General features: G+C 36.6%; 1 protein-coding gene across 2 annotated transcripts in view; it reads right to left on the reverse strand.

The window, feature by feature from the left end:
• Dgkb (diacylglycerol kinase beta) overlaps positions 1-27,807 on the reverse strand; it is a 629,339-nt gene that overhangs the window by 176,692 nt on the left and 424,840 nt on the right. For both annotated transcript variants that reach the window (XM_055624239.1, XM_055624229.1), the window contains 2 exons: positions 23,901-23,991; positions 16,119-16,314 (listed from right to left, as the gene is read on the reverse strand). In XM_055624239.1, the coding sequence (XP_055480214.1) occupies positions 16,119-16,314; positions 23,901-23,991 (287 nt within the window). The remainder of the gene's footprint in view (positions 1-16,118; positions 16,315-23,900; positions 23,992-27,807) is intronic.

Genomic DNA, 27,807 nt, shown 5'->3' on the forward strand with positions numbered 1-27,807 from the left:
CACACACACACACACACACACACACACACACACACACACACACACACTACCTGTATTACCAGCACCACCACCACAACAAAAACAATATCACCTTTGTAAGGCTTTTATCTCAACACTATTAGTAGTTAGTCTTACATATGGAAGTCTACAACAAAGTTTTTTAAGTGAAATTTTTCTTAAATTAATATATCTTTTACCTCTAAAATTATTTACTTACTTCACTTTTGTTTGTTTCCAGTGTTTTGGATCAAAGAGTGGTTTCTAGATTTGCAAAAGAAATTAAATTTCAGTATCTATCATAAACAGCATATTCATTCACTTCCTCGAGACTGAAAACACCTGTTATAATTGCTTGTTGATTGCTGACTTTTTTATGAACATTTGGATGAGAAGCAATGTTTATAAAGATAACACATAAAAAATATTCAAAAGCAAAACAGCAAAAATCAAAACCAAAAAGGAAATCTAAAATATAGTATTTAATAATATTGAAGCTTACTGGGTTGAGCCTCCATTAATTTTTTAAAAAAATGGCAGAACATATATCTCTGAAGAATTTTAAAATACTGTACAAATATCACAATGTCTAACTCCTAAATCCAGCCTCGCATTCTTATCAACACTGCCATCAGGAGATTATAGCATAGGCCAAATGAAAAGATGTAGTTATAGTCATTGCAAATCTTTGTAAGTTCCTCGTAATTATGATTGTTGAGGTTTTTTTTTTTTTTTGGAGGGGAGGTGGGTGAAGGGAATCTAAAGAGCATCATTTATACTGCTAGACCAAGTAAGAGATCATTGACTCTTGCTGTCTCGCTGTGCTCACAATTTTCATGAGATTTTTCTGATGCTTTGGTATGAGTGGTCTAGACAGAGGAAGGATGTAAAGGCAGAGCATGCTATAAGAACTCATCACCAAGTACAGGAAGTTTGGACAAACAGTGGCAGGGACCCAGAGGCCCCGTGTGCTAAAATTACTGACTATGCCTGCTTTTTGAGGCTGTCACTGTTTTCCTTTGCCACCTTAACTTTGGGTCAGACCTTATGCAACTCTGCAGAGTCAAGTGAATCATTTAGAGGGTACATGACTGACAGTAACAAGAACTTAGAAGAATCACACCTAAAGTAATGATCAGCCAGATCCAAGCTGCCTTCTTTATGTATCTCACCTCCTCTCCTACTTTTCCCCTTCTGCCTATAATCCTAAAGCCCTGGTAAGCTTTGGAGAAGACAGTGTTTTCAGTGCTATTCCCCATGTCTCTCAGTGTGGTATAGTGCATAATACATTCTTGTCTAGTTTATCCTCACACATGACTGATTGGACATGTCATGCAGAACATGGCAAATCCTGGTCTGCTCAGATCGGTCGGAGCTGGGTTTAGAGCTTAGATTTTCAGAAACGTGCTGAAAGCATCACTGATTAACATTTTTAAATTACCTTTAGTTACTTACGAGGACATTAAAGACTGTACTTGGATCTGACCATAGCTAACTTACTTCACAACACCAACATTTTCTGTTATGTAATGATGCATCCTGGGACTCTTTTTCATTGGTCATATTTTATGTCCTTGACTTTTTAAACTATGAAAGACCTTTATTAACTATTCTGTAATCTATTTTTGCAGGAAATTTAAACATGAAATTGATTGGTATTACATGAACTTTTTCTTACTAATATTCTGACAATATATTCTGAAAACATGAATGCTACAGATTTAGTGAAAATGTTTTTCATGTAAATTTTTGTTTAAAAAAAACTTTAGTGGCATTCTAAATATTTGATGAGAAAAACCATGAGTTTAAATCATTCTGCAAGGGAAGATTCTAGGAACTTTGTTGTTAATATGGTTTTCTTGAAAATATGGTTCCGGTTGTGTTTCATTCACAAAAATGTATTTTACAAATAGCAGCTAATTCTTTCATTAAATCAGAACCAGATTACTACTTTCAGTATTAATGATTAGCTTTGACATATTTAAAAAGGGTAAAAAATGCTTAATAGACCTGTCTCCAATTCTGAAATGAACAACTCTTCAGGGAAATGGAATTGTTCAAAGATACATTTTCTCTCTGCCAATCTGTGAAATATAATATAATTATTCTCTTTTAATGAATCTCTCAATGAGGAGCAATTCTTCAGTGCCTGAACAGGTGAAATATAAAGATATTGGGAGCAGCTTTGTAAATATAAGGATGAAATAAGATTGTTATTTTGTGCCTTGTTATGAGATAATTAGAGTAACAGTATGGGATACATCAGGCATTTGAACTTTCTCAAAAAAGCTCCCTACGGCCCACTTAAATTAGTCATGTTTATCCATGGAGATTTTTATCTTTATTTCAGATGTCTGCCACTTTATTACATTTGAGCTTCTCTGCTGAGGTTCATTTGATTAATTGCTAATAATGTGCAACCATCAAAAAGACCCTGTCTGAAACATACATTTAAAAAGAACACCTGATTTTATAAATTCATAGCTGGCTAAAGAAAGAACAATGGAACAGTGTTTATTATCTGGTGTGGAGGGACTGTGAGCTTCATCTCTATCAATTTCCACAAAAATGGAACGGGCTGGATATCGTCCAAGAAGCTGCTATTCATATGCTAATTAGGTCTTTGGAATAAAACACTATATTCATGGAAACCAAATTCCTGGCCATGGAATTCCAGTGGCAAGTTGCTTTGGTTAACCAAAATTTGTTATTTACAGATAAGGAGATGGGAGGATTTGATTTGTTCAAGAATCAAGTTTCTGTGTTCTCTGCTAGGCACTCCAGCATTTATTGGAGTAATATAAAGCATGCAAGGAGCACCAAGTGTTAGAATAGACTGTCCATTTAGTCACAAGAATAAAAATCATCAGAAACAAATCTATATATAAGACAAAAGTTCAATGTCCCTCCAGTACTGGAATCTTCAATGGAGATACCCTTCTATATGGCAATGCGATTGAAATTTACTTCTGAATAGGGTTACAGATTTTCTTAGTCATTATTTTTTATCTTGATGGATCCTTAAACAGTGAAGGGGAAATCAGATCATAATCTAGGTTTAGTCATAATGGAGTGAGTCCATGTCTTTTGAAAGTTTTCCCATGTTTATGAATTTTAAAAGTCCTCTCTAATTTATTGCCATCTATCTATTCTAGAACCTTGACAACAGGAAAAGTTATTTTAGGTAACTTGAGTGATATTTATCACTGCAGCTGCAAATTATCTATTGCTTTGAAAGGACAAGATTGCTTCAGCACTTTCTAGTGAGGAAGCCCAAATGGTGGCTTCATACTTGGAATGTGACACTTCATGAGACTCCTGTGTACAGCACACTCTACACTCTGGAATGCCCCTCTACAGATTGTCAGTTACTATTTGTATATTTCTCAGTGTGTTAAGTTGAAATATATATTAATTTAATACATATCAATTTACCATATAAATGCATAACAAATATGTTTTATATGTAATAGAATATATATAATGTAATATATATATATATATATATTCTATATAAAATTTCAGTCACTGCAAAAACTGAAATCTAGTTTCAATCACCCAAACACTCTTAGCCTGGATAAAACCTTGACATTACATTTAGTAAGCTCAGGATTGAACAGGTCACAGGGGAAAAGAGGATAATAATTTTGTAACAGATACCATACATCATCATCTGTACAATGTAGCATGTTGAAGCACTTGTATTTCCAATCTTTCTCTGAAGGTATGCTTAAAGTCAGCAAGTAGGAGCACAAGAAGGGCTCAAGATGGTGTTCACTAACTTTGCAACCGAGACGCTTAGCCTCAGAGTCAGGTGAATGTTCAACGTGATCCTTAACTACTAACCCCAAGAAGAAAAATCTCCTACTATCCTCTCATGATTCCACTGTACTGGTTGCTAAGATAAGAATTTTTTTCTTTCTTTCAAAGTGAAATTGCTACTAAAAATTATTTTTTTCTGCAGTTTTCCTAGACTTCTTTGTTCTACTATTGCTTCTTCCATCTTGGATTGTATCCATATTAATATATATATATATATATATAATGAACTCTGGGGTGGTTTTTCTCAGTAAAAAGACACTTGAGTTGATTCCCAGAATGCATTTTTTTTTTTTTAAATAGGACAGGTGTGGTGTTGCCCATTTGGAATCCTAGTGTCACAAATACAGATGTAAAACTAGCTTTAGGGCTTGGTAGTCAACCAGATGAGCCTACACAGTGAGCTTCAGGACAATGGAAGACCTTGTTTCCAAAGGGTGTGTACATTTCTGAGGATGACAGTGGAGGTCCTGCTCAGTCCTGCATGGTCACATGCATGCCAGTCATATACACACATGCCCCTGTGAGCACCAAAACATAGGTCAAAGTGCTATCACTTTAAGATGCCCTGACAATTAATCTTAAATTTCAGTTTTGGTATTTAGGTAACTTTATTAAGTATGTGCAAGTACTTCATTTTCCTATGCTAATACATTTCTAAGGAGGCAGCTTAAAAACACACAATTAAGAACTCATTTTGAGACATCTCCTTTAAAGGTTACTAAATAGCAAATGTTTGCTATCTATCTGTTTTCAGCCAATGAAATTATCATGATATTGTTACATGCATTTTGTGTGTGCGTGTGTGTGTGTGTGTGTGTGTGTGTGAAAAGAAACTTTTCAAATACCATGATCTTTTCTCAACAATTTTAACATCTAGGTATAATTGTGAAGCATGAAATTCTTTTCTTGTTTCTAAATTTAATTGACTTAATCACTGAATTTAAATGTTTGGAAGTTGTTCTGCTTGCCTGGGTTTGAATGCCAAATACAGCCTCTACAGATCTGAGATGAACATTGCTTTTATATTTAGGTAAGGTAGGCACTGCCTTCTAAATTACCCTAAATAACCCTCAGAAATGTTTAGAAAATGAAGAGCAATGGTTGACAAATGCCCTTAGCATTGACTTGCTGATGTATATGGTTTGTACAAGGCATAGAAAGTGAGTCTTCCTACTTTACTCCTCTTACAGTTATCTGTGTAAGGCAATGTACAGTACACATACATTAGAGTCACATCTCAGAGCTCGTATCCTCACTGAGAAGATGAAGACAGAATTAATTATCTTGTTTTCATCAGAGGCAAAGGAAGATGTCAAATCTTGCTAAAGCTTTGCAGATATTTTTCAATTTATTCTCTCTGATTCATGTGACTTATATCAAATCCTTTCCCTCTTTCTCTTCCTAATTTCTGCAATTGATAAGAAAACTGACAGTAAAGCCACATGCTATGGAGACACTCCTTAACAGCCAATCAGAATACGCCCTCTCTAGCTCATTCCATAGTGCTACAATGAATATAGATATAAAATGGGATAAAAGCATGCTTGGTATTTGGAATAGACACTTATTCTGATTATGGCGTTTCCTTTCCTGCACATAATGCTCTGCCAGAACTGCTATCCATGAACTTGCAAATGCCTTATCCACCATCATGTTATTCCACACAGTATTACTTCTCACCAAAGAACTCACTTTACAGCTAGCTGAGTGTGAACGTGGGCTCATGGTCTAACCATGTTTCCCTTATCCTGAAGCAGCAGGCCAGAGAGATAGATGAAATGGCCTTTTGAAAACACAGCTACAGTGCCAATTAGTTGGCAGTAGCCTGGAGAGTAAGACAGGGCTCTCCAGAAGGCAGTATATGCTTTGTATCAACATCTAATATATAGCAAAGTTTCCCCCATAGCCAGAATCCACCTGTCCAGGAATCAAGCAGAGGAAAAGGGAATAGTTTCACTCACTATCACTCCTAGTGACCCACTAGGGAAATTTTTACTTCTTGTTCCTGTGACCATAAGTTCTGCTGGCCTAGAAATTTTGATTCCAGAGCAGGAAATGCTCATGCCAGGAGCCACAACAACATTCTATTGAACTGGAAGCTCAGACTCCCCCAGGTAACTTTAAACTTCTAGGATCCAGAAAGAAACAGGAAATAACAGTTGTTAGGAATACCTTTGTTAGGAGAAGTTATTGATCTAGATTTCCATGGGAAAATTGTATTGCTTCTGCACAATGGAGGTAAGAAAGATACTTTAGGGCATCTTTTGGTGCTACCATGTCCTGTGATTAAAGTTTACAAGGAAACTATAGCAGCATAATCCAGGCAGGATGACAAAGGGCACAGATCTGTCAGGAACTCAGCCATGGCCACTCCTTTAGGAAAAGAGCCAAGATCTGCTGAGGTGTTTGCAGATGGTGGAAGAATGACAGAATGCCTAGTAGAAGAAGGCAGTTATGAGTACCTGCTAAGACCGTGACACCAGCTACAGAAATAAAGATTATAATTGACACTAGTGCTTCTGTTGCATTTCATTAAGAATGGATTTGGGCACATATTTATATTTTTTTCAATTTCTTATCATATGTTGTAACATCAATTAAGAGAGTGCTAAAAGGATGTCCCTCAAAGGAGATTGCCACCTATTCTAAATTTATAATATGTTTTTGATATTTGTGGGACAGTTATGTTATATTCAGGTGTTATGATGACCTGAATATTGTTTCCATTTGGAAATTATTCATGACATAAGGCGATATGATTGTGTGTCAGGATGACAAGGGGTAGACTTGGGATGGCTGTTCTTGGCTGTGAACGTGTTCTTGGCTGTGAGCGTGACTATGTCTGGAATGAGCTACAGTCTAGAAATACAGTCTAGAGGGGACACATGTGAGAGAAATTCTGCATGGTTTGAAGTGGGTGAATCCTCTTCCAGGCTGGACCTCTGAGGTAGGAAGACAAAAGGTTTTGATGGGATCCTGAGGCAGGAAGACACACCTTTAATCTGGGCCACACCTTCTGCTGGAAGTCTGTATAAGGACACAGAAGGAAGACTTGTTCTGCCTGCTTGCCCTCACCCTGCTAACCTATCCTTTCATTCACTGCTTTGGAGCCCACATTTTTGGAATTCCAGCCTACAAAGAAGACCAGCTGAGACACTCAGCCTTGCGGGGGGGGGGGGGGGGGCAAGCAACTACTAGAATCTTGAACTTTTCATGCACAGTTAACCATTGTTGGATTAACTAGACTGTGACTGCAAGCTGGTAAGTCATCCCAATAAATTTCAGAGAGAGAGAGGGGGGGGAGAGAGACCCATTTCATAAGTTGTGTGAATTTAGAAACCCCTGACTAATACAGTATAATAGAATTTATATAGGAAGATACTGACAAAAACAATAGTATTGACACTTAGTAGTCACATAGATCATTATAATCAGTTTAAAAAAATATTTGTGCATGTGTGTGTATTCGTGCATATATGGCACCACATGTACTATGATGTGTGGGGAGATCATGGGTTCATTTGTGGGAATGAGTTCTCTCTTATTTGGATTCTAGGATGTGAAGTCAGGTTGTCAGGCTTAGCAATGAGCACCTGAACCCACAGAGCTATCTCTCTGGTCTTCATCACTGTATTTTAAATTTGTAGACTTTAGTTTTTCAAGCCTACCTTCACAATTTTAACCTTACCTGATGAATTCCTCTATTTCCTGACTTAGTTATTTTACTTTTTCATCACTACTATGAATAATTTATCAGGATTCCTCACCCAGAAAGAAAAGATAAGAGAAGCACAGTGAACACAAGTTCACGTGTGTGTATATGTGCGCTCATACATGTGTGGGTGCAATGCGGGTACATACCTGTATGTGTCTGTGCGAGTGTGTGCGTGTGTGACTCTGAGTTTTAAACTTTTGTGCACGTGGTAAACAATTCATTTTCTGTAACTGAGTGCCAATTTGAAGCAGGGAAATTCTGGCCAAGTTTAAAAAAAATTGGCTTTGTTAAATGTGAATAAAATCATTAAAAAAATCTTTGGCTGACATACTATGTTAATTGATTTTAAGATAACCTTTTCTATGGCAAGTATTGTCTAGTAGTACCTGTGTGTAGAGTGGAGTCATCGACTTAGCGACAGTTCAGTAAGGATGTCCAAATGCTCCTGACAGTTAGCTTTCAAGTTTGAAGAGTATAACTTTTGCTCAGTAGTTTTCATACTTTCATAGCAGTGAACAACTTGCAAGTAAAAGGATATTTTAAAAGTTACACGTGAGAAAAGTCATATTTTCTTTTTTTATAATATTTTATTTTTTTAATATTAGTTAATATTAGTTACAGTTTATTAACTTTGTATCCTAGCTGTATCCCACTTCCTCATTTCCTCCTAATCCTCCCTCCCTCATCTCCTCCCGGCAACTTTCCAAGCCCACTGATAGGGGAGGACCTCCTCCCCTTTCATCTGACCCTGGTTTATCAGGTATCTTCAGGACTGGCTGCAATGTCCCCTCTGTGGCCTAGCAAGGTTGCTCCTCCCTGGGGGGGGGGTGGTGTCAAAGAGCCCGCCATTGAGTTCATGTCAGAAATAGTCTCTGTTCCCCTTACTAGGGTACCCACTAGAATACTGAGCTATCATGGGCTACATTTGAGCAGAGGTTCTAGGTTACATACATACATGGTCCTTGGTTGGAGAAACAGTCTCATAACAGACCCCTGTGTCCAGATATATTTGGTCCTTGTGGAGCTCATCTCCTCTCCTGGTCATATTAACTCCCCCTTTTTTCATATGATTTCTGGAACTCTGCCCAAGGTTTGGTTGTGAGTCTCAGTATCTGCTTTGATACACTGCTAGATAGAGTCTTTCAGAGGCTCTCTGTGGTAGGCTCCTGTCCTCTTACTTGTTTTCTCTTACATCCAATGTCCATCTGATTTGTCTTTCTAAGTGAGAATTGATCATCTTACCCCGGGTCCTCTTTCTTGTTTATCTCCTTTAGGTGTATAGTATGTTTATCATATCTTACAGGTCTATATAAGTGAGCATATATCATGTGTGTCTTTCTCCTTCTGGGATACCTCACTCAGAATGATCTATTCTAGATCCTACCATTTGCCTGCAAATTTCATGATTTCCTTGTTTTTAATTGCTGAGTAATATTCCATTGTATAAATGTACCACAATTTCTGCATCCATTCCTCAGTTGATGGACATCTGGGTTGTTTTCAGGTTCTGACTATTACAAATAAAGTTGCTACAAATATGGCTGAGCAAATGTCCTTGTTGTGTACTTGAGCATCTTTTGGATATATGCCTAGAAGTGGTACTTCTTGAGGAAGCACTATTCCTAATTGTCTGAGAAAACGCAGGATTGATTTCCAAAGTGGTTGTACCAGTTTACATTCACACCAGCAATGGACAAGGGTTCCCCTTTCTCCACAACATCTCCAGCATGTGTTGTCATTTGAGTTTATGAGTTTAGCCATTCTGATGGGTGTAAGGTGAAATCTCAGGGTTGTTTTGATTTGCATCTCTCTGATGGCTAAGGATGTTGAGCATCTCTTTAAGTGTTTCTCTGCCATTCTATATTCCTCTATAGATAATTCTCTGTTGAGCTCTGTACCCCATTTCCTCACATGCATGCAAGGGTGGTTGAACATATGGAAATCCATCAATGTAATCCACCATATAAACAAACTGAAGGAGAATAAAACATATGATCATCTCCTTAGATGCCGAAAAAGCATTTGACAAAGTCCAACACCCATTCATGATTAAAGTCTTGGAGAGATCAGGGATACAAGGCACATATCTAAACATAATAAAGGCAATATGCAGCAAGCCTATAGCCAACGTCAAACTCAATGGAGAGAAATTTAAATCACTCCCCCTGAAATCAGGGACAAGACCAGGCTGCCCACTTTCTCCATATTTCTTCAACATAGTACTTGAAGTCCTAAGCTAAAGCAATAAGATAACTAAAGGAGATCAAAGGGATACAAATCTGAAAGGAAGAAGTCAAAGTTTCACTATTCGCAGTTGATATGATAGTATACATGAGCAACCCCAAAAATTCAACCAGAGAACTACTTCAGCTGATAAACACCTTCAGCAAAGTGGCTGGATACAAAATCAACTAAAAGAAAAAAAATCAGAAGCCCTCCTGTATACAAAAGACAAAATGGTTGAGAAAGAAATTAGGGAAACAACACCCTTCACAATAGCTATTAATAACATAAAGTACTTTGGGGTGACTCTAACCCAGCAAGTGAAAGACCTGTTTGAAACAAACTTTAAGTCTCTGAAGAAATAAATTGAAGAAGATATCAGAAGATGGAAAGATCTCCCGTGCTCATGGATAGTTAGGATTAACATAGTGAAAATGGCCATCTTGCCAAAAGCAATCTACAGATTCAATGCAATTCCCATCAAAATAACAACACAATTATTTACAGACCTTGAAAGAAAGATTCACAGCTTCATATGGAGAAACAAAAAACCCAGAATTTCCAAAACGATCTGATACAACAACAGATGATCTGGAGGTATCTCCATCCCTGATCTCAAGCTGTACTACAGAGCAATAGTAATAAATAGTGCATGGTATTGGCATAGAAACAGAAAGGAGGATCAATGGAATCGAAGGCCCAGAAATAAGCCCACCACCTATGAATACGTGATTTTTGACAAAGAAGCCAAAACCATTCAATGGAAAAAAGACAGCATCTTCAACAAATGGTGCTGGTCCAACTGGATGTCTACATGCAGAAAAATGGAAATAGATCCACATGTATCACCCTTCACAAAACTAAAGTCCAAGTGGATCAAAGACCTCAACATAAAACCAGGTACTCTAAATAGGTTAGAAAAAAGTAAGGAAAAGCTTAGAACTCATTGGCACAAGAGACAACTTCCTGAACAGAACACCAACAGCATAGGCTCTAAGAGCAACAATCAATAAATGGGACCTCATGAAATTTAAAAACTTCTGTAAAGCAAAAGACAATGTCATCAGAACAAAACAACAGCCTACAGACTGGGAAAGGATCTTTACCAACCCTATGTCTGACAGAGGGCTGATAGGCAGAATATATAAAGAACTAAAGAAGCTAAAAAGCAATAAATCAAGCAATCCGATATTTTCTATATATACAAAAAGTTTAGATTTTGGAGTTTCAAATTGCTAATAATTTCAAGGTGGCCAGGCACTTAAGAGTGTTGGCATTACCATGATGAACTGTGGAGATATCGCAGCCTTTTGGTTTTTGATTTTTTAATATTTTGTTTTGGTGGTGTGATACTGAACCTCTTCTGATAGGCAGATACGTAGTGAAGTGACATCAGCTCCCTGTGTTGTTCCTTAGGCATCTGTAATAACCACTGTTACCTTACTGGAATGTTGCATGGCTGACTGTCCATTTATAGTTAAATCTAGTAGAACTAAAATGGCTCAACTTCCTGTGGAGTCCTCACACATTGGTTAAAAAATCCTTTTCAAAAGTTCATTTTAATATTTTTTTTCAGCTATATACTATTTAAATATTATGTCAGGGAGATAGAGGACTCTGTCACAATCTAACTGCAGCTCACGAAGCTGGTTAAAGATGCCCACAAAACGTGACTCTTTCATCTCTGTCCATACAAATGTATAGAAAATAATTTGCTGCCTGGTTCAGATTTTCACCCCAAATTCTCTCAGTTTTATTTCATTGTGCATACAGAGTTAACATTTAGTTTAATCCCTGGCTCCTTATAGGAAGTTTAATGATGAACGTGTTTAAGTCAAGTCTATCCTGACAGTCATTAGAATATGTGTATTATTTGTTAGAAGTAGTTAAAATAGCACAATTTCTATATGAGCAAAACTGCAATCATCAACTAATACCTTCATTTTTCAATACTGGTAAAGCTTGTCTTTACTTCCATTGATGACTTTGCAGCATTTGGACCTTGCGACGAACAGAAGAGTCTGAAGAGGTTGGTCTTTTCTTGCGGGTGATTCAGATGGATTACAGTGATAATGTATAGTACATGCTTACATTCCTCCAATAAACATTCACAGACACACTATTTTAAATGATTATTGCAGAACAGATTTTTGAAAGCATGGTGTATTCATGTGTACATATGTAAATAATGTGTGAGAGAAATTATGTGTATCTCCTCATACGTCTAACCATTTAATCTATCTGCCTATCATCCTAATTGAGGAGACAAAGAAAAAAGAACAAAATACAAAGATCATTCAAAATATCTGTCTGTTCATAATTTGAAAATAGTTAATATGGAAAATAGTTTTAATAGGAATAATTTGTTTATTTTATTAAAGTTTTTTTTTTCAGTTTGTTCCAAAATACTACAATGGACTTGAGCTAAGTCTTTAAGAACTGCTGAAGAATCACAGCTATAACTCAGTAGAATGCTGGATGAAAAATAATGTTTTAGCTGAAGGCCTTTATGTCTTTTAAAATGCAAATACCTCTCCTTTTGTCTGCAATCAGTCATTTATACATTAATGGGAGTGAATTTATTAGACATCTCTCTCAGGTTAATTTAGAACAAGGGACAGTACAGTACTTATGAACTTAGTAGCTACAGAGACACGCGGAAGATTAAGTATTAACGGCATGGGTATGGAAGATGACTTGGCCTACTTCATAGTTTCGCTTAAAGGCGATGCCGTCTGTATTTAACACACTCGTTTGTATTTATAAACACACATAAAGGAAATGTCTGCTAACGAGGGAACTCTGAGTGCATGTTTCAGAATTGTATCCAACTAGTTCACTGTGTCTCGATGGAATGGTAATATAATTAAGCAAATTACTTATAATTTTGTTCAATTCTGAATTAAGTCAGCAGCAGAATTCCCAACCAAAACACTGACTGAAAATATTTTGATCTCCTGAGTGCTCTCAAAGACAGCAAGCAAGAGAACTGCTGGGCGCCTACTCTCCTGGCAGCTAAGGGACCCGAGGTCTCATGCACCTAGACTTAGACCCCGGACTTATGACAGTTCTTTAAATATGTTTTGAGATACAGTGCAAACTTTTCCTTAATTCTTTTTATTAAGAAATAATTTCTCTCTGTTACATAAACGTAATGATACACTTTTTCATGCTTCCTGGAATCCAAAACACTTTCTAAAATTAAGAAAGATGAGTATGCCTTCCAAAATACGGTAAAAACCTACCCGACACTTCTAGTCCATTTGAAAGTTTTTCAGGGTACTTTATTATATAATAAAGTCTTTCCCAGGAGAGAAGGGAGTCGCGATGGTCAGTTCTTCATTGTTTCACTTAGGTGTTTTATGACTATAGAAATTGTTGACGCGGGCTCCATGGTGATTCTACAGACGATGCTGACGGGCATTCATAAGCTACTGTCTCTCTCGGACCTCATTGCAGAGTTTCTTTTCTCTGTCGTAAATACTGATTAACACAGAAAACCCCAAGGCCAGGGTGCAGAGAATAAGCGATTGCGGAGCTCTCAGCCCGAAATGGCTGTGTATTAATTAAATCCCCTTCCTTCCAAGTCTCAGTGATCACGGCAGGTCTAAGAGCCAAAGGTGTTAGAGGGCTGCGAAGAAAGCATGCTTTTGTGGAGGTCAAGCCAGACAAATTACCCATGTCCATGTGGAGGGGGAAGACTGGCATGCAGTCCCACCCCGACCTGAGGAATTCCTGTTGATAATTGATAGCTACCAGGAGAGAGAGAGAGAGTCAGTCTTCTGCAAGAGGCTGACCCCTGGTACGTCTACCACACTCTATTGGATGGCCACACACCTAAGAGAATACAGGCTACATTAACAGGACATTAAAACAAAACAACAAAACAAAACACAAACAACAACCACAAAACCAAAAAAGCAAAACCAAAACAGGGTTTTAAAAAAATGAGAACACAAAGTTGGGTGGGTGTGGAATGGGAGGTGGATCTGGGAAGAGATGTGAGAGGATGAAAATAAAATGATAACTTCTGAAAGAGTATATAAAAACATTTTAAAAGTCCAAAAGCACAATGTAATGACCTTGACACATCTTCTGTATCAAGAAATTAAAAAAAAAATGAAGTACTAGAAATATTACCATTCAGGAAAGTGGTACATGCGGCTAATTTTATTATTAAATTTATTTTTGCACAGTAAGCACAACACTTAAGAAGTACCAGAACGCTCAGGTGTAGTGGCGCACGCCTGTAATCCCAGAACGTGGGGAGACAGAGGCAGGTGGATCTCTGTGAGTTTGAGGCCAGCCTTGTCTACAAAGCAAGTTCAAGACACAGCCAAGGCTACACAGAGAAACCCTGTCTCCAAAAACAAACAAACAAACAAACAAACAAACAAACAAACAAACTTAAAATGTAACAGAATAAATGATAAATCCAAATGCAGGAGTATTTTGATACATTGTTAGCTACAGTGTTGCAAAATTTACCAGACTGACAAGTTTTGCTTTCTAAAATTAACATGAGGAAAACATTATAGTAATTGGTTTTTAAATACTCCGTTAGAAGGTTTATCTAGAAATGAAAGTCATCCTGGCTGTAAGCAGTGAATCAACAAAAGGAGCAGACGCTTGAACCTGATCGATCTTAAACTTGCTTCTCTTATTGCTCAGATGAGAAAGTTAAAAAATCTCAGTGTGTCCTAACATCTGCCAATAGCAATACCTTGAAGCCTTCCTTTCCCATTTGTATCTCTCTACCCCCTCAATCCCCTTTAGTTGTCTTACTGCTCTAGCATGGACTTCAAGTACTATGTTGAAGAGATAGGGAGAGAGTGGGCAGCCTTGCCTTGTCCCTGACTTCAGCAGGATTAATTTAAGTTTCTCTCTGTTTAGTTTGGTGTTGGCTGTGGGCTTGCTGTAAGTTGCCTTTACTAAGGTTCTAAGATAATTCTAATAATCAGAAATTTACAGGTTGTCTTAGAAATCAATTTATATTTAAAAAGTGAAAACTGCTCATATTTAAGTTTTGTAACTTAATACAAGATGATTTGAATATCATATCTTGCCTGAAAAGATTTAGTATAAACACAATGTTTATGTCAACATTTCTATAAAATAATAATTGTACATGTTTTCTACTCATTCATAAAGGACAAGATGCTCAGTTTTCTGTATTTATTCTTCAAAATTTCATTTTTGTGTCATTATTCATAATTGCACTGCATTCTTATTATAAAATGTTTTAATTGGTTTGTTGCCCAAACTTTCTGTCACTGGCAGGTTGCAGCAAGTTTGTCTTATGGGGGATATGTGACATTCTCTCCTTCAGCCTGTGCAACTTAGAGATACTAAGTTCCATTAACAAAAGTCATTTTCCAAAGCTTAAATTTGAGCTTGGTACAGAAGAGAATCAAGTATACAACCCATTTTAAATGTTATTAATCTACTTATATTCAGGCTTTATTGACACAATCTCTTCATATTTCGCTTATATGTATATATGAATTTATTTATATGCATGAATTTATTTATTTGATAAAACCTGACTCTGTAGAATCCTCTATTTAGTTAAGGTTGACCTCAAATTCCTGGTAATCCTCCTATCTTAGCTACCAGAATCATTTTAGGGGGAATACTAATGCCTTTATTAACAGGCTATTTTTCTGACTGTTATTAATAACATATATTTTTGAAGTTGAAAAGATTATAGGCTCTTATACATATACTATAGTGACTACCTACATTTTGGTGTCTTTGATTAAAATATTTATCAAGATTTAGTTGTCATACCCCAATGTGAACTATATTATAGTGGTGTTGAAAAATATGTTCACATAGCTGTGAATTCTGTTTTGATATGCCTTGCTTCCTGTTTCTCATGTGCTTACTAGCAGATATTAACTCTCTCAAACACAACAGCAGATAAACATGTACTGTGTAATTTCAAAGCATTTTTCATTCATGTTTTACATATGTTACTTGAAATAGTAACTTAATGTACGATGCGTTAAATATCATATCTTGACTGAAGAGACAAAAGTAAAGTCGTTAATCAAACACCTGGGTCCTTGGTACAACCATGAAAACACTGGCCAGGATGATGCAATTCCAAAAGAGCTCAGTTTATAGTGTTTTCTATTTCACTTTTACTTCACATATAATGTGCACTTTGTTTTCTGTGGGCAAAAAAAGCTATTACCAAAGAAAGTCTAGAAAAAAAGTAAAACAGAAAAAAAAAGTATATAACTTTATAATCCACTAAAACTTAATCATATATAGGTATTCGAAAGACTTTTTTTTGCAGGTAACCTTTGGAAGAAGAAGAATAAACAACTTAACCTATAATTTTGGGAAACCTTACCTTGACTTGCAAACTTCAGCTCTTTCGCATCCGTGAGTGTGGGCCTTTTGTCAGAGCCTTTTTTCTCTATCCGCCGATGGCTTCTTTTCTTTTTAGACTCTCCCCAAAGATTAGATCCTCCATGCATGCTTGGTATATTCAGAATTGCAATTCCTTCCAGAGAGATGTTTATTAAATCTATCTGTACTCCATCACACTGGAGAGAGAGAGAGAGAGATTACACTTATTTGATTTCTTATTTATTCTTTATCTTTTAATAAAGCAATTTGAAAATCATGTCAATACAAAGGAAGAAATGCAGAAACATTAACCAGTTACCATTCATAACTATTAAAAATGATCATACCATATCACCAATGTTTTCTACCTTAAAAGAAACCTTTGGGATAGAAACATTTGTGTTTTTTATAACTCCAATATGCAAGTTGTGGGCCTAGGAGGTCAAATTTAGGAATAAAAATTATCATGATCATTACCTCTTTTGAATGTATATATTTGCACTTCTTTTCCTCCTACCTCTACACTTGGCTTGGTTTTCTTTCCTTTCCTTTTTTTCTTTCCTTTCCTTTTTCCTTTCTTTTCCTTTTTTGTTTCTTTTTCCTCCTTCCTTCCTTCCTTCCTTCCTTCCTTCCTTCCTTCCTTCCTTCCTTCCTTCTTTCTATTCTTTTTCCCCCTTCCTTCCTTCCCTCCTTCCTTTCTTCCTTCCTTCTTTTCTTCCTTCCTTTCTTTCTTTTTTTCATTTCTTTTTCTTTGGGGGGGGCAAGGAATGAAATGGGCTGATAAAAATTACAAACAGTAATGACAAAGAATCCAGTTACTTTGAAGTGAGTATGAGCTCATATTTTAGGCACTTCAGAAGTAATAAGAGACACAGCTATCCAGATGAGTGTGGAAGACAGGCAAAGTGGGGGAGATGTGAGGAGAAGCAAGCAGTACAGCGATTCTTCAGACATAGTTACTTACAGTTGCAGGGATCCTGATAATGCATTTGGCCCATGTTACAAATGTTTTAACCAACTGCCACTTTATATAGCAAGAACGGTTAGTTTTGAGAATTTTTAAACTTCCTGTTTATTATTGTTGATAGATTTGTGTGGAGGATTATGAAGTTATTCTGTAGCTTGAGTGTGTGTGTGTGTGTGTGTGTATGTGTGTGTGTGTGTGTGCAGGCACAGGTATCTGCTGAGTTCAGGAGAGGGCATCAGATCTCTTGTCTAATACTGACAGGTGCTTGTGACCTGACTGACGTCGGCACTGGGAATCTAACTTGGATTCTCTGGAAGAGCAGTAGGGGTTTTAACCACTGAGCCATGTCTCCAACCCCTATTCTCTATTTTTTTTTTAAAGTGACAAGTTGTTTATATTTTGCTTTAGATTTTCCAAAATGATAGTCATTATAACTATCTCCAAAATTATTTTTCCATTTTCTATTATAAGCCGAGAAGAGAAGAGATACGATATGAAATGCTTTCAAAATGCCCTGTAAGGGACAGGCATATCACAAGTAGCAGTGTCTCTGTAAAGGGTTGCTACAAGGATATGTCCCACTATAATAAGTCATCACTGGCTTCAACACTAACTAATTCTTCTGTAAACCTTGACCTTTAGTCTTTGAAGAAGCGACGCCCCATAGAAATGACAGCAAAACAAACTGAATCCTGTCTTTCTCCACATTCACCTCCTCTTTATGAAGCTAGGGCTGCACCATGTTCAGCAAAAGAACAATGCAATGAGCTAAATTGACGCATCTTGAGCCACTTGACAGTGGAAAAAACAATTCTGGAAAACAAGCAAAATTTTCATTTGCTTTGTTTCCCTGAAGAGGACCCTGTTTCTGGATGATGGGCTTCATTTTTTTTTTCCAGAAACAAGTACTTTTTCTTCCTTTTTTACATATTAAATTAAGTTCATTTCTTTTTACTAAAGAATTCTGCCCCTGTGTATACTCACTCACCACTATATATTCTAGATAAACAGATATTAATTTCATAATTAAAAGTAATCTTGTGTAAATACCCTGCAGGCCTCAATGAATCAAACACATACTGTGTGTCAGACCTCCCACTGTCTTCAAGTGGAACGCGCTGGCTGGATAATTAGATAGTACATATTTTTTAACCTTATTTGCATGCATATTATATCTTTTGCACACTGACAAGCAGCAGTAACAACAAAAGTCAGATTACCACAGGGAATTCCCACAAAGAAGTCTTCATTCCTTATAATTTGCAGCCTAAATTAAAATAATTTGATCTTTGACAAGGATGAAATGTCAAGCAGAAGGGGGTCCTCTACAAGCCACGGCCTGTGGCTTCTGAAAGACGCCTAATTTATGTCAGTCACTTCTTAATACATATTTAAGTATTACACGAAAAAGATGATAAATATGCAATCTGACACCTTTGGTATTTCCCTGCTGTTAATTTATAAAGGTCTGGCTTCCCCCAAACTGACTAAAATCATTTAAATAACAGAAGAATTGTGAAATAAGCTGGAGCTGGGGCCTGGCTTCCATTTCCACTCAATATTGAACGCAGCGGGTAGCACACTAAGACAATTATGTGACTAGGCCTTAGGACCCCGCTGTGACAAGTTACTTTCAGAATTAGTGAAGGAAGATGCCTTTGTTCTTCCGCAGAAAAGCAGAACATGCTGCAAGGTCTTCTCCCTAATTGAACTAGTGGAGTTAGGTGAAACACTGCAGACCACGCCAGCATTACCTCCAAGCATGTTTTCCCTCTCCACAGCCAGCACTATGTGTGGCTCGAAGGACAGGGAATCATTCTCTGAGAAGTGCGGAAAAGAAGACCACAGCCAGAAACTCTCGAGAAGCCCTGTAGAACGAGGAGTTGGGAGGACATTCGCAGAGGGCAGGACACAGGACTTGAGTAACTCGGTGTCTTTGGGTGTCTTGGTTTCACCAGCTCCGGAGCCCAGGCCCCCTTTCTCTGTGTGCTCTGACATCCTGTCCATTAATCTGGGAAGTTGAATGCTGGAGCTGATGGAGTCAGGAGTTGCGGCACACCAATTGAGTTTATAAAAATAAAGCCGAGGTGAAGGTTATGACATATAAACAAGGAATAAGTCCATGTCAGGTACTGTTTTCATATGCTTTGAAGATTTATGATTTTTTGAAAAAATAATTTAGGTACAGCAAAAGAGTAAAAGCTTAAAAGCCAACAGCCTCAGCCTAATAAATTCTGATTTTTTTTTTTTTTTATTAAGTGCAACAAGGTCTTTAGCATCTGCTGTGGGGGGAGCACATACATTATGCTGTGAAGTCGCTGCAGAGATCTTATTTTCAGCGCAGAGTACCTTTAAAAGGACAGTTACACGGTTTTCTGCCAGTTTGCATTTAACCTTAGTTTATAAACGCTGGAGAGCTGAGGGTACAGGGGTTAAGCATGATGAAAGAGGATCACGGATCGGTTTTGTTTTTCTGTAGTGAGTCAGCCCATGGAACGGGCATTACAATTCTCTCCCTGACTTTGGTAGATGGAGGAAAACAGGGGACTTGTGCCCTCGCTGCTCTAAGCTCCTGTCCAGTCCTGAAGTTACGGGATACCCTTTATCTCTCCTCCAAAACAGAAAAGAAAGCTATGCTTTGGACATCTTTTCTTGTAATTTTGAAAAATTTTATTTTGTTTATATTTTTGCCTTTTGTAGTAAAGTTAGAAGATAACTAAGATTCTTAGAATTGAAAGTACAAATTTTTAACTCACTATCTTATCCTCGGCATTTACATGAACACAGCATTGATTTGTTTCCTTACATTTAATTAATTCTGGAAATAATGTTATTTTCCTTATAAACTATTAACATATTTAGCTATGCAATGAAGTTTTATAGTATATCTTTGTGAGTGTATAAAAATTAAATCAGATAATGCAGGTGCATAGCTTAGTACCACACATGAGGTAAATTTTAAAAATACATGTAGTTTAGCTGTTATTATGAAGGATTTTCCCAGATGTTTATTTTATTTCAAGCCTTTACTCCTTTCAGAAGTAGCTCCCTGCAGGAAAGAGCATTGTGACATAAACGTGCACACAGAAAGTGACTTGTTTTCAAAGAAGCTGACATTAAAACATACAACATTGCTTGGGGTTCTGTTGTTACTACCATGGTTTATTCCTCGTTAGACATTTTTCAAACCATAGTTGGTACGATTTTAGGCCACATAGGAAGCAATAGCAAACAGAATCAAATTTCCGAACTGCTGATTTCTTATATTTAATTATGAAGTAACCTTGAGGGTAGAAAGTCATATTCTACTAATATGATAAACTGGATTCATTAAAATGTGAACAGAAAGACACACTTGGCATTGCCATTCACACACACACACACACACACAAATATATAAGCTATACAATGATCTAATGGGGAGAACACACAGTACTGACCCCGGTTTGTAAATGCCATAGTAGTAGTTTCTTAAGCAAACCAGAAATGCAGAACCAGTAAGCCAGACTATGGAAAAGCATGACTTAATGATCAGTGGCTTAGCTCTAGAAAGATTTCATGAGAACTATCCTGAACAATCCCCCATCCCTCATAAGATGTAAAGCTATATGGAATAATGACACTTCAGAACTTTGAACTCCATGCTTTCTACATTTACTTTCAGTCAAATTCTTTGTGCTATCTGAAGCCATCTTGTTGAAAATTTCATATTTTGTGACACACAGCCTTGCTATGTGGATTGATGTGCTTTCAGTCTGTGCTCAGGGAAAGGCACAAGGGAGGAGAGGCACAGGAAGGGTTTGGGTCTCCAATTATACTATAAAAAGCCATTGTCTGGCTTCTGCCTCAGATTTTCCTCCAGTGTAGCTTTTTGATAACAAAAATGTCCAAAATCTACAATATAAAGTGGTTTTAGGATTTCTGATTTTTGAAATTAAAGTGATAGTATAACTTAAAAACAAATGTTATGTATACATACATAATAACCGCATATCTAATAACATATTCGGGGCTGTAGAGACAGCTCGGTGGATAAAGTTCCTGCTTCTTAAACATGGAGGATTGAGTTTGCATCCCTTAGACCCAGGTATAAATGAGATGTGCTAAGTGTACTCCCACCCCAGATCTACAGAGACAGAGACAGACAGATCTCTACAGCTTGCTGGCCAGGAAGTCTACACAAAGTGGTATTCTCAGGTTAAGTGGATAGACAGTGATGGAGGAGGACTCCTTATGTCAATCTCTGGCCTCCATACACGTGGGCAAATATACACATGGACATATACTGAAACATGTACACACACATACTAGACACACAAAGTAAGCTTAACGTGTGCAACTGTATGTACACTAATGCATTTCATAGGATTAAAAGACCATGAATTATTAATAATATATCACACATTATAAGTAATCATGATTACACAATATAATACACACAGATACATATTTCAATGTATTAAAAATATATATAACATAGAGGTTGGACCTTAATTTGAACCTTCTGTGATCATTTTGATTTATTCTGGTCATGAACACACTTTCCCTTTTCCCTAACCATTCAGTCTGCTTCTAATATTTAGTCTTTTTTTCTGGTTATGATGAGAAATAACACAAAAATATTACTTTGAGCATATCAGTATTATCACCAACAGTAAACTACAAAATTATGACTGCAGATTCTATCCGGGACATTATGAACTTGTTAGGACATGGATTTATCCAATATTCTAAAACATAATCTCTGTCACTTGTAAATGTTGTTTTTATTTCCTTTGATGAGTGAATAAAATGAGAGCTGTGTCCAAGAATATGAATACAGGGCTTGGGCTGCGACCAGAGCTTTTCTATCTAACTATCCTTGTGACTAGGGTGGGAATATTATTATTATTATTATTATTATTATTAGGTTTATTTATCTATTCACTTTACCTCTGACTACAGCCCTCTCCCTCTTCTCTTCCTGGTCTCACCCTCCTAACATCTTTCCGCCTTTACCCCCCTCTCCTTCTCAGAAGAAGGGAGCCCACCTTCCTGGTATCAACTCACACGAGCACTTCAGTCTCATCAAGACTGAGTGCATCCTCTTTCACTGAGGCTAAGAAAGGCAGCAGCACTAGGGGGAAGTTATAACTTCCCTATAATCTAATCTTCTAGCCTTCATCTGCTACCTAGATCTATACTGTTTGCAGCCTCTGAGGCTTAAAGCTGAATAAACTCATCCTTTCTAATTCTTTCTGAACTCTGGCTGGCTGGCTCAACTCAGCTCTTCTGGCTCAAACTCCTCTCTAAGAAGACTGACTCAAACTGGCTTCTCTTGACTTTTGGCTGAATTGCTCTGCTTGAAAAAAACTGCCTCTGAAATCCACAAACAGAACAGCATTGACTGCAGTGACGGCAAGAGCTGAAGGCAATTGAACAGAACTGCAGGGAAGCAACTGAAGTCAACTGCATTCAACTGAACTGTACCAAACACAACTCTCCTCTCTACTGCTCATAAGTAGTCTCTCCTTCCTGTCTCTTCTCCTGAGAGTTGGGCATATCCTATCTCTGACTCATTTTGTCAAATCTTTCTCTGATTCATGGCTTTGTGTTCCCCTTAATTAGGCATCATTGTTTGGGATTAAAGGTGTATACTAAGGGCATGTGCTTATTCCAGCCTGAGGGTTTCAAGGTATGTTGCATGTCTGCATTTCAGGCAGACCACACCGACATAGACGGTCTTTAGATGTGATCCCTTGCCAGAGCAGCAATGTTGCTGGGTTAAATTTACTCTATAGTCACTCATAAGGAAGGTAGAACTGTTTGAAATTAAGTACAGAAAAAAAAATCAGGGTTGGTGGTACATAAATTTAATCCTAGCATTTGGAAGGAAAAGATAGGCAGATCTCAGCATTTACAGGAAGCCTAGAGTACAGAGCAAGTTCCAGGATAGACAGGGCTTCACAAAGAAACCTTGTCCTGAAACACCAATGGAAAAAAGAACAATCTAAGTGCAGGTTTGAGTTGTGTCTTAGACAACTTTCACTTCTGTTCACTAAGTACCTGCAAATGTACCACTAACAACTTACGTTATGAGGGGGTACTTAGGTACTAGGAGATAATTTCATTTCTTTTAAAAATTAAAAGTGTCAAATGAAATATTTTGTATTCATATCAGCTAATTATTATTTGTTTCAGAATTCTGTTTCTTTGTTTTAACTTTCTATTCATACAAATAAAACTTTTTCTTTAATCTTCAAAAATTCTTCTATGTATGAATTCTGTTTAGAATGTCTTCAAATTTTTGAGTACTACAATTTCTAGATATTTTTGGTAGGTCACCAGATCTTCCTGAAGTGTGTCTTTTCTTATTATTTTTTTGCCCTCTTTCTCAGGGTTTCCACATTTTATATCTGTAATGGGTAGTGGCAACTGAGAAACCCAGCTAATGTTTGAAATAGAATGGGAAAGGATATATTTTAACATTTATCTGTGCAAGCAAGCAGACTTTTAGTGCACTATGTCTTAAAGTTATGAGATATTGAGACTTGAAAATGTAAAGCTTTTTTTCATGTTCTTCAACTATTATTTTTAATCAGGCAAATTTTCTTCATGCTATGCATAGCAACCTCTACATTGCTTTCCAAAGTTGTATTCCACATATTTTATATGATATTAAAGCAACTCATATGCACACTTAATTTTAATTTCAGACACTTCATTATGAGTGACAAATGTCATATTTTAGAATCTTGGGTAAACCTTTATCTATTGCTAAAAGCAGGAAACATAAGACACTTCATACTATTACAAAACTGAACCCATTTTTCTTACTTCTATTTCTACTGATTCATGTAGCTTCTTGCAGGTGGCTGAGAAGGTTTCAGATGTGCCAAACTCAAAGTACCAAAATTTGTTCTTCATTCTGAAAAATAAAAAAAAAAAAAAGGAAAAGAGGCAGCTTAGACAATCAGCATATTCAAAAGAATTGAAAAAAATATCTAAGTCTATCTTGCCTTGCATTCTTGTTAGGGTTTTTACTGCTGAGATTAAACATGAGAACTATAAAGAACTGAGGAATTAAGAGTGTATTTCACTTGTACTTACACATCATAGTCCATTATTAGAGGAAAGTTTTACAGGAGCCCAGTGTGGGAGTCAGGGAGTGAAGCACAATTCATAGTGGAGTCTGGCTTACTGGTTTTCTCTCTTTGGCTTGTTCAGCCTGCTTACCTTTAACCACAGGGCCACCATTCTGGGAGTAGCACCACCCATAATGGGCTGTGCCCTTCCACACTAATCGCTGCAGACTTGCCTATGGGCATATTTTATGGAGAATCTCAATTGAGAGTTCCTCTGCTCAAAAATCTCTAGCCTGTGTCAAGTTGACATAAAACTAATCATCATCTGAATCTTATAAATAACAGAAGACCTTTGAGGACATGCAGTGGATAATCACGTAAATTCAAAGTTTACGTGTTAGTGTCAAACTGAATGACCGTCTGTGAAGTAATTACAGGGATGAGCTGTTCTTACAGAGTCTTGCCTATCTTCTGCTTTTCTGTCTGTATCAGACTTTTAAAAAATGTCCTCAGAACCTGTAAGTCTTGTGTCTGAAACTACATGATTTTGAACTATCAACCTTACACCTGTAAGGAGAAAAAAAATTGGCAATGCTCTGAGATTTTCCTTGGAGAAAAGAGAATAGCCAAGTATGTGTTCTTTACAAAGGGAAAGGATGGAAAGCATAATTAGAGAGAGAAAAAAAAACCTGCTGGTTACCATAAAGCTAAAACTTCCTAGCTTAGAAGAAATATAAATTGTTTTAACTAAATATATTTTCTCATATGAACAATAGTAGAAAATCATGACACAGTCTGAAAGCACGAAGCAAGAAAGGATAATGCCCAGAAGCTGATAGGAAAATATTAATAAACTCAGTACCAAATCTTAAAGCAATATAATATTTTCTCTATGACACTCAATGACTACATATTTGTCTCTTTGTAGAGATAATTAAATTTATGATCACTTACTGTAACTGCAGAGTTTTCTATATTGTTATATTGTCTAAAATGCATTAAAATTCTTTTTTATGAATAAATGTAATTTTTAATTATTCACATTTCTGATAAGGAATGTGCCTTCAATTAGAACAAAAATAGATGTTAAATGACATATAATTTCACATATCAAAATAATATTGAAATTCTGTTATAGTATATGAATATATTTAACACATGAATTTCTTCTTTTTTTTCCTTATAAATATTAATATGTTAGCATTTTATTACATTGTGAAACATTTTTGACATGAAGATGTTCTGTAATGGTATTACTAATTAATTGAATAGTCATTGTTTTTAAACATGACGCAGAACTTAATGTTGAACTTACTATTATGGTCATAAAATTTCTGATACAAAGTAATAGAATATGAATATGATCTTACATTATCTAGACACACCCAGTAATGTTTAGGCTCACAATGGTTTCATTTGTTTACAAAATTTTCACAAGCCCTTCTTGTGTAAACCACAGGCAAGCCAGTAAGCCACAGAGCAAAGCCACTGCAAAGTTCCATATGATCTTGGTACCATAAACTCTTACTTCCCCCATAGAATATTTTTATTACTTTATGGCTTGATATCACATACATAAAAATATAAATAAGAATGATTAGTACAGTGCTCTCTGTGGACATGTGTCTATGTACCAATTCAGTTTAACAATGGCTAAAGTTACATAAGAGGCGAACTGCTTCCCTATTTACTCATTCTGATAAATTACACCTGTCTATATGAGAAGAAAATATGGGTTTATATGAGATGTCCTCAAGACAACCTTTTAAAAACATAATATCTGTGTTAATTCACTAAGAACTGCACACAAGCATGTGATGTGTTTTGATCCTGAATTCTGTGCCATCAGTTTTTGGAAGCAGTTTTCTGCAATTGGTGGCTATAACATATTCCTGTCAGATCTTTCTCCAGATGTTTGTGATTCAGACATTAGTTTGTTCATCCCCTCAGCAAGTGCTCAGTTGAGCCATTCACCTCCACATGCTACTGTGTTAAGTTCTAAAGGTGAAAGTGTGATTCTTTATGTTATACCATGACCAAACTATGAAGAATGTGGCAAAATTACCTGCAGGCACTTAAAATAATCATTAAAATGTTAGCTAAAAGTATGAGTATTGTGTGAGCATTCTTACATAACTCAACTAATTTTGCTTCAGTGAGCCCAAAAGGCTTGAAAAGGGGTAGCATGTAACTAGATTATTAGCAGGAAACAATGAACAGGAAGAGTTGGGCTCTGGCCCTCTTGGAAGTGCATTCTGACATAGCAACATGCTGAACATGGACTATCCAGTGGGGTGGGGTCTATTTCAAAACATGTATGCCAACGTTAAAGGTTAGGATTGACCATAACACCGACAGAAGCTGATGGCACAGTAAGCTTTATTTTATGGATAGGGAAGACACGGGCTGAGGGATAAACACTAGTACTGCTGAGAGAAACACAGTAGAGCAGTGCAAATAGCAGCCTAAGCCAAGGGCAAGGGGAAGGGAGGAGAGGCACAATTCAGGAGACCCCGGAGAAGTGGAGGCCACAGCAACGGATGTAACTCTATTTGTACTGGTGTGTGTGATGTTCAGGCTACTCTTGAGTGAGTGTGGGGGAGCATGAAAGGTCTATGGTTCACATTCTGAAGGTTTTGTCATCTAAATAATATACTGCAATTAGAAAATTAAATAAACGTGAGGATCAGTGTTCCACGCAAATGAGTTTTCTTCGGTTTCCATTCTGCCTATCAAAGTTCACCATACTTTCATGTAAAGATTGTTTCAACAAACAAAGAAACATTTGTTTCACAAAAACTTCATAAGAAACAGAAATCTTGAGAATTTACATTCAGCCTTTATTCAACATATTAGTTAGCATTACTGCTCATGTGCAAAAGCTGCTTTAAATTCTCCATTATTACAACCATTTTATGTTTCACTTCGATAAATATATGGAGGCAATAAAGAACACATAGAATCAGAGCCACATGACAAATTAAAGGCTGTTAAATTTTATTTTTTAAACCAAACTGGTTCTCAGGTTGTAGAAATGCAAGAGAAACACATTTTGGCATGTTCGCCATCTCTTTTTACAGTTCACAATAGAAAATGATCCGAATAATTCAGACTCAGATTTGTGAGAGAAATCACATCGTTTTGGAATTGAGAATATGGAAACTGGACATTTGGTGTGAAATGGTCACATAGAATCAAATTTATTGCACATTTAGACAGGCTTTGTAACTCCGAGGAAGATGACAAATGTCCTATAAAGTCCACAAAAGTTATGCATGGAATTATAATTTTAATTAATGTATGAAGGCTTTCTTCCAATGAATTTAATTGTAAATTGGCAATTAATAGTCAAAATGCTTCATTACCAGATGTTCAGGTAAAAATGAGGAAACAAACTCTATTTTACCAGTTATAAAGAGAGAATGAGTTTGTCTTTTACACATCTTCAGAGAAATGTGAGCTGTGCCACATTTTGTTGAAACAAAATTGTATTTGTCGTTATGAAATTTACTTAATGCTTAGTTCCAAGAGTATTTAACTTTCAAATAGGTAATTTAACTTCTAGCAAGATATTTTCCATGGAATATTTCTAGCATTCATTGTTTTCTCTTCCCTTCCTTCCTTCCTTCCTTCCTTCCTTCCTTCCTTCCTTCCTTCCT

The sequence above is a fragment of the Psammomys obesus genome, unplaced genomic scaffold (genome assembly GCF_907164565.1).
Source record: "Psammomys obesus unplaced genomic scaffold, mPsaObe1.curated_primary_1811, whole genome shotgun sequence".
Classification (NCBI taxonomy): Eukaryota; Metazoa; Chordata; class Mammalia; order Rodentia; family Muridae; genus Psammomys; species Psammomys obesus.